The 8,987-nt window shown below is 38.8% G+C and overlaps 1 protein-coding gene across 1 annotated transcript; it reads right to left on the bottom strand.

Annotated features, from left to right (window-relative positions):
• Positions 1-286: 286 nt before the first annotated feature.
• Positions 287-6,361, bottom strand: LOC115228182. The gene is made up of 3 exons (XM_029798825.1): positions 6,065-6,361; positions 3,233-5,023; positions 287-403 (listed from the first exon to the last, which is right to left on the bottom strand). The coding sequence occupies exons 1-3, from the start codon at positions 6,359-6,361 to the stop codon at positions 287-289; spliced, it is 2,205 nt and encodes a 734-aa protein (XP_029654685.1).
• Positions 6,362-8,987: the final 2,626 nt, after the last annotated feature.

Genomic DNA, 8,987 nt, shown 5'->3' on the forward strand with positions numbered 1-8,987 from the left:
ATTCAAAGTTTGTCTGATTTTGAATTGCTTGAGTGTCAAATGCTACCCATTCTCTTAATTCGTCAGCTGGAAATCTTTCTTGTAAATGCAGATAAACATGCTCGATAAAGCATAGGATTTCATCTGTATTTGTATCTCCATAACCAGTTGTTGATAACAACATCTTCACACTGTCACTCCAGTAAATTTCATTTCCATCCAAATATTGAGATTTCAGCTTCGAAATTTTTGCTCTGGCAAACTGTACAGCTTCTATGGTCGATATACAGCTTCTTTGGAAAACTGTTCACAAATCTGCTAATTCAGCCAAAATTTCATTTAAGACAGTTAAAGCAACATGAATAAGAGGATTTTGAAGTTGTTTTAAGCAATATTTTGCAATCGGATCATTATCATCTTCAACCTGTTTCTTGAAATATTCAATTAAAATTGTGTAGTTTTTTATCAAAGCGTTAACAGCAAAATGCCGAGACACCCATCTCACTTCATTTAGTGGCTTAAATGAAACGACATCTTCAACAACAACATTAGCCAGGTCCTGAAATGCAGCTTTTTTTATACTTGATCGACTGAAAACAGTATAAACAGTCCGGAGTAATATTTCAATATTTTTCACAAGATTATTTTTTTTCCATGCATCATCGAATATTATACTTTCTACTGCGCAGAAAAAAATTTCGCTGCGCAGCAAGGTGCAAACTGCTGCGCGGCCGCGCACGCGCGCAGCTTAGAGGGAACACTGCTCGTCAGGGCCAGGTTTAGACATGTTCGAATATTTATTATAAAAATAACATGAACATTATGAAAATAACAGAAAATTTAATAGTAATTTAGTGAGATTTCTGATCTTGTTTGCTCAGAATAATTTTACTTATATCAGGCTCTATGTTCGACAAAGCTACTCGCATATCATCTTGTACCCGTAGTCTATTTCTATATTTTGTTTTTAGAAAAGTCAGACACGACATCGCCATTTCACAGTGATAAAGAGTGGGGAATGCAAGTATTGATTCCAATGCAGTTTTACTCAAAATGGGGAATTCTTTCTCCATCTGACACCTAACAATAATAAGTAATTATTAATGAGAATACCAAAAATCTAATAATGAAGTACATTTGAAAATAATTGGAGTAGACTGATTACATTGAAGTTCAATCAAGCTCTGCTGAAAATTGAGTTCCTGATATTCTTTAAATGAGGTCAAGAAAGGTTGAACGATCCAGTTTGGAATTGGGTCTTCAACAGGAAAATAATCATCAAATTTTGTCTTGAGATTTTCCAGATGTTTGATTATCAGACTTAGAAGAACATTATCCGGTGGGTTGTGTCCGAGATGATATTCAAGCATTGGGAACATTGATGTTATTCCTTTTTTTATTTTCATTATCCACAATAATAACTTTTTTTAAAAGCCATTATTATTTGATTGACCTCGACAATTGATATATAAAGACCTTTAAATAAATTAATAAAAATTTTACCCTGCATTGACAAATTAAACTCATTTAAAATGTTTAAAAAATCGGCAAGATAATACATTTTCGATTTAAAAGTAAAATCATCGAATTGGTCGGCCCAATCATGCTGCATATTATCACGCAAAAACAAAGAGATCGCAGGGGAAAGTTCACAAATTCTCGAAAGGATTTTCCCCCTTGAAAGCCACCTAATTTCAGAATGATAAAGTAGTATAGAATGAAAATTCCTGGGGACCACTAAAAATTTTCTGGGGACCACGATTGAGAACCGCTTGATTAATTTCAATGTTTTTGATTTATACTTAATTGTACAATTAGTTTTAACTTTAATATATTTTTATTTTTCGAAAATTCCTGGGGACCACTAAAAATTTTCTGGGGACCACGGTTGAGAACCGCTGGTCTATAATAAATTGTGTCTCTATATCCTTCAAAAATGTTTTGAATTGTTGTTAGATTAAATTAACCACTTGAATAGATGATTTATTACATGATTAAAACAAAACTAATTTTCGTAAACTTTCCTCCAGGCAAGATAAATTTAGTTTGGCCTCTTTATGCCGAAGATTAAATAAATTTGTGAAATAACTATTTTCTTATTCTTTTAATGCTGAAAATTCCTATTTTAATATTTTATCGCATGTTGGATTGCAATCTTGCTTTTAATAAAATGTGAATTATTAAGAAAGAAACTAATTAACTAAGTAATTTTACTAACTAAGTCCAGAGCCTTCGAAGTGAGCAGAAGGCGGCACTCCACGCACCTCCTCCCCTTCTTCCTCCTCTTCTCTGGCACTGTAGACCTTCGAGAAGGTGCAGTCCAGCGCCTCTTGCTGACTAAACGTCAGGAAAGGGCTGGATCGGCGAGCATCAAACGAGACACTCTCCAGAGTCCTCTTAAGAACAGTTGACTGTATATAAGCCTGTAGAGACTTATCTACATCCAACTGTCTTAAGTACCGCTTGTGGTATTTGGTGACCAGTCCATCCCATGTCATCACACACGGGATGACATGGACTTTGCACTGGTGCATCAGTCCTAGCTCGTTTGCAAGGAGGTCATACTTCCTCCTTTTCTCCACTTCCACTATCTGCAAACGGTCTAGGCACGTGATGCCCACCTCCACGATAACAATCTCCCCGGTGACCTTATCGTGGACCACAATGTCGGGTCTGTTGTGCTGGACAACAATCGAGGTGCGTATGGGGGTATCCACCTTAATGCACACCCGCGAGTTCTCACACACCGATTGAACTCGATGGGTTCGCAACTTTCTGGACCGCCTCAAGCCGTACTTATTGCAGAGCAAAAGATGGAGGGACCTCACCACCTCGTTATGCCTCCATGTGTAATCATGGTAAAGCATACTCCCGCACTTCGTGGCTAAATGGTCAACGGTCATTGCCTTACTCTTACAGTGGTTACACTGTTTCCGTTGACCATTAAAAAAGTTTCTATCCTGCAAATATGAGAACAACCCTTCTGATCGGGGAGAGTTATTCCCATATTTCAGCCACGTAGATGACGACGATACGTCAATGTGCGGGTTGTCCAGGCTGCTAAAGAGAGTCTTGTGAAGGACTTTTAAGTTGATCTTTTTAATTAAAGACTCCTTTTGAAGTTTGATCAACTCCTTCACATTAACTTGGGTAGCACCTAGACCATACTTAGCCGACACATAGCCTTTTATGGTCCCTAGGTGTGTACCACGCGCTTTTTCAGCAGCAAGGATGGCAGCCTTCCTTGGGATACACTCGACCCACTCCACAAGGTGTCGTGCATCTTAGTAAGAATTCGCTCACTTAAGTGTACGATGTTACTCAGTCCACGTCCTAGCTGCCCGCGAGACAAGTACAATCTCTCCTTATTGCTTGCCAACACGTGGACATGATTCTCTCGGAGTACTCTTCGGACAATAAGGTCCATTTCATCGTACTCACTCGGCTCGAATTCGATCAGGCCAACGTAGTAGTTTAGCAATGAGATGGAATACTCGTTCAAGGCATGAAATAAGTTCCGTGCATTAAGCCGAGTCTTACATAACATTGCCGCCCTACTACGCACACCCTCCACTACACACTTTCTCGTTTCGGGTGTGATTAATGAGGCTGGACTCTCAACCACACCAAGATACTTATATCCTTGGTGTTCCTCCAAGACTTTGACTAGGTCACCACAAACAGGGGTGTTAGTCGCCGACTTGTTGTAATTGAGCTCCAACCCCACGGCCTTCATGAAACCTTTCAGGACTTTACCCATTGAGTGAAGGATCTCTGAAGACCGAGCGAACAGCTTAATGTCGTCTATGAACATGAGATGGTTGGTGCTAAAACACCCTCCTCCATGTTCGATCGACATTTGTTCGAATTGGGCAGTGAGGACTCTACTCAGCGGTTCTAGGCAGAGGACGAACAGCAGCGGAGACATGCTGTCGCCCTGTAATATGCCCCTCTCTAGTTTCACCTCGCCTATATCGCATTTGTTGTAATTTAGATGGACGTTCCACCTGTCCATCACAGTTGCAACAAATTTGATAAACCACATTGGCAATTTAAGCCTTCGCAGACACTCAACGAGGTAGGCATGATCAACCGAGTCATATGCCTTCTTCACATCCACCCACATTGACACTAGTGAGTTTCCGTGGGCTCTCGCGAGACATTTGTTGATCAGTGCCTGCTCCTTAGCTCCCTGGCAATCCCGCCGAGTACCTAACTGGTTCTCGGACAGAATCCCATTCACCTCCACGAAATTTCTGACCTCAGTAGCCACCACCTTAGTCATCAACTTGTACAGGTTGGGCATACAGGTTATCGGACGATAATCTGTCGGAGCGGAAGGGTTATCTACTTTAGGGATCAAATAAGTGACCCCAGTACATAACCACTCTGGAATCGAGCCAGGGTCTAGTGTAAACTGTTCGATTGCTCGACACATGCAATCATGGATAGGTTTGCAATTTTTAATAAAGAAATTATACACTTTATCGACCCCAGGTGTCTTCCAGTCAGAGAGACGGTTTACTGCTTCATCGAACTTCTTGCGGATGTCAGGGACACCACAAGACTCGGTCATCAAGGGAGCATCGGGTCCACAAAACGGAAACGACACACCCTTGCGAGGACGTGCTTTCCACATACTCCCCCATGTGTCAAGCATTTCGGCCTTTTGCTGGGTACCCTCCTTCGTCTCTCCGTGCAACCGACGATAGAACGACCTGCGATTAAATTCAAACAGGTTGTTCTCCCGCCTGCGCTGACACCGAGACTCATGAGTTGAGAGCTTCTTCTGATAAACGAGAATCAGCTCCTCCCTCTCTGCCCGGACACGCCTCAACTCGTTGAGGTCCCATTTGGCAGCTCGTTCCCGACGAAGTAAAGTACGCACCAAGGGGGGAGTCTTGCCCTTGACCCCATTGCTCACATTCAAAATGTGCCCAGTCAGCGCTTCCAGCTCGGCTTTCCTTGCGGCTACTTTTGCGGCAATGTTTTCTCTCCATCTACTCTTTGGGGCAGGCCTCTGAGTGATTTCATCATAGGTTGTCTGTGCCGAGTACAAATAAGAGAAATCTCGTCCATTGTCTCCGGAGGCTCACGCACGATCGCGTAAGCTATGGCACGATTGATGCAACCCATCACGTCACTTCTGAGTTGCCACCGAGGTATCTTTCGGGTCACTCTGCGGTCCGCAAGGGGGACAACACGATTCGCAGAGATATGCCTACTAAATATCTCCTTAACCTGCAAGAGTAGCGATAACTCACTACTCTGGTGCTCGTGTTGTTCAGAACACGGGGGGCATCCTGTCGGCATAACCGCACCGCCAGTTCTCCCCCGCGTTCCAGGAAGAGGGGTCTTGGCCAGCTTCTTCCGTGCATCTAACGATAGGTTCGGCTAAAGCGTCGATTGAAACACTGAAGCAGGGTAGGCCACCCATTTCTGGGCATCCTGGAAGCTCTTTCCAACATTTGGGAAAGAACGGATTTAACAAAGTCCTCCTGGGTCGTGCACTCAGTCCCTTTGGCAATGCCAAGAACAATGTTCTGTACATCGGACGTCTGCCTCTCCGATGCGGTTTTCCATCCTGCTCTAGGTATATTATTATTAATAATATTGTTAGTTTCTTGTTGTCCAGGTAGAGCACACATCGAGATAGTAGCACGTTGCATAACCTTGACCTTTATTAATACAGTTTCTCGTGATACATAATGTTTTTTACCAAATTTATAACTATATATAATATCATATCCTATTTGGTATTAATAATTATATAATGTTTAGGGAATATTGGCAATGTCTTTATTTTTTGTATATAAATTGTCTATGATGACAGAACTCGGAATTTCGCTCTTTATTTTGAAAATAATGTTAATCAGCATTTGTATATTGGCTCTTTTCGGGGTACCTAGTGGTAATGTATATTTATTTTCTCGGAAAAGATTTACTTCTGTTTCGGTAAGTACAGTAAAGTCTCTCGAATCCGCCAATTTCGGGGATCGGCAAAATCTGGCGGATTCGAGAGACTTATCGATTTTTTAATCCATTAATAATTTAAATTATTAAGCCAAAATAATTAATTAAAAACAAAAAAATCAGCAAGTTTCGACTTGTTTCTTCTTAGAGTTTGGATCATTGAAGATCCAATGTTTTCAATATACTCAAGATTTTCTATATTAAAGAATTCTTCTTGATTATAGAACTCTTTTAATTTGTTTAAAGCGATAAAAGCCTCGTTAATGGTAACAACTTTCTGACTTTGTTCACACGGTTCTTCGCTAATTTCTTGTTCTATTTTTTCTGAATTATTTAATTCAAGTTCTTCACTTTCATTATATTCAATCTCAATATAAAGACTTTCTTCTAACGGATCAATAATATCCATTTTTTCCAGAATATTATCATAATTTTCAATTAAGGGATTTTCATAATTAATATTTTCATTGTTTTGAGTCCATTTTGCATGAATGAAACAATTTAAAATTAAGGAACTTCTATTTTGTTCCAACTTTTCTATTTTGTTTCGAAATTCTTGAAACATCTTGGATTTTTAAACAACCCAATTAGTAAGGGTGTTCGCTTATCTGTACCGTCAACATTTGTACATAACATAACAGAAACTCTGTCTTTCAGGACTTTATAGCCAGATTTAATGGTTTTACAAACACTCTTAGACGGTATCATTTTGTAAAATAAGCCAGTTTCATCGGCATTATAAACATTTTGAGCTCCGTAAAGACTGATTTTATTTTTGATTAATTCAATGAAATCTGATACTAAATTAGGGTCAAAATTTGGAGTTGCAGATTCTCCATGCATATTACGTAATTTCAAACCATTCCTCTTTTTAAATTTAACTAACCACCCTTTGCTTCATTTGAATTCAGTAATCCCGAGATTCAATGCAAAGGCTTTTGCTTTCTCAGTAATAATCCTATCATTTAAAATGGCTCCTTTAAGATCCATTGAATTGACCCAAGCAATAGTATTATCATCGATTTCAGCAACTTTAAATATTGTTTGCGGGAAATGTCAGATCTTAGGTTATGAAACATAATGTTAGATCCTCTTTTACTTTTCAGATCATCAATAGATCGGCGAGAAGTGAATTTTTAAAAAGTCCCCCAAAACACTATTGTTTGGCATTGTAGAAAAATTTTGACCTAATTAGTTCGAGACAACCGTTTTTTATTGCCGCCCACAGAGAAAGTGGCGAAAACGAGAACCGCGCTTTCCGCTCTTCGGTAACCAGGACGCCGAAAGTGGCAGAATATGGAGGGTGGGCAAAGCCATTGATTTGAAGTTGGAACTTAAACTAATGGCAGATGTTAGCTTGGTTTCTTATCTTTATTTATTTACTAGCTCGGCAGCTCGCTTCGCTCACCGCGACCTAGCTCCTGCGTAGGGCCTGTTTCATCAAACAACTATAAGTTATGTAGATGTATAAAACTACCTGGTTTAATGTAACCCTATTCTATCGCCTGTTGATAAACGATGTTTGTCGTCCGTCCTTCCTTGGCATATATGAATAAATTTTCTCTTCTGCCTACCCTCGAGCATCCCACATACAGCTGTCCATGTGAAAAGCACTCATTCTCTAAAAATAACCCAACTACCTTTAATGACTGTCACTGGGCCTTGTTTATTGTCATTGCAAAACTCATCCTCAAAGGAAATTGCATCCTTTTAAATCTAAATGGTAATTCATCAGAAATTATCGGAATTCGTGGAATATAAACATCCTCACCTCTATACTTACCTGTTAATATCGTCGCCTCTATTACGTTAGCCATTAAATTTTTGGTAACTAACCTCGTTCCGTTGCATAATTTAGGTGGCGCAAGATTTCGTAATAAAACCACTGGCGGAAATGGGGCAGGCAGAGTAGCAGCAGCCAAAAAAGCGACACACAAAAAAGATTTAATTAATTACCTTAAGGTGCCCGTTTTTTCTTCAGCTTCGTTTTTCTTCCTTCGGTTATCTATTTAAAAAATTATTTTTGAATAATAAAAAATATTAGGAAAAAAGAGGCATACAGAAAATAAATTCTATCTTTACGAAAAACTTATTTTCTTAAGGTCGTCTTCCCTCCTTCGGTTATCTATTGAAAAAATTATTTTTGAATAATAAAAAAGTTTAGGAAAAGAGGCATACCGAAAATAAATTTTAGCTTTACGAAAAACTTAACTAAATAGTTAATATTTTTACGCAAATTCTTCTGATGGCGCTGTCAATTGGTGGTAAATTGTGTTAATGATTGTGCTAATGTGGTTTCAACTATCAAAGTGTTTTTCAAAATCTGTTAATTGCACACTCTATTCAAGTCGTGCGTCAATTGGTGGTAAATTGTGTTATGATTGTGCTAATGTGGTTTCACTATCAAAGTGGTTTTTCAAAATCTGTTAATTGCACACTCTATTCAAAGTCGTGCAATCTGTAATTGCACATTCTGTCAAAGTCAAATATGATAATAGCTTTAATTTGATTCATGTCGATAATGATATATGCATTTAATTTTAAAGAGAAAAACATAGGATGAATTGAATTTCTTTCTCGCGAATAATTAGGAGTTCATCAGTGTTAATATTCTCGCTGTCGTGTAAGTCGAGGACATCGTAGTTGTTCATTTTAACCAAAATGCAGAAAATTTTTTTTTAATTTTTTTTGGGGGGAAGGTTTTAATGACCTCATCATGTAAGTCGAGGACATCGTAGTTGTTCATTTTAACCAAACTGCAGAAAATTTTTTTTAATTTTTTTTGGGGGGAAGGTTTTAATGACCTCATCATGTAAGTCGAGGACATCGTAGTTGTTCATTTTAACCAAACTGCAGAAAATTTTTTTTAATTTTTTTTGGGGGGAAGGTTTTAAGGACCTCATCATGTAAGTCGAAGACATCGTAGTTGTACATTTTAACCAAAATGCAGAAAATTTTTTTTAATTTTTTTTGGGGGGAAGGTTTTAAGTACCTCATCATGTAAGTCGAGGACATCGTAGTTGTTCATTTTAAAC

This window comes from Octopus sinensis, unplaced genomic scaffold (genome assembly GCF_006345805.1).
Source record: "Octopus sinensis unplaced genomic scaffold, ASM634580v1 Contig09776, whole genome shotgun sequence".
Lineage (NCBI taxonomy): Eukaryota > Metazoa > Mollusca > Cephalopoda > Octopoda > Octopodidae > Octopus > Octopus sinensis.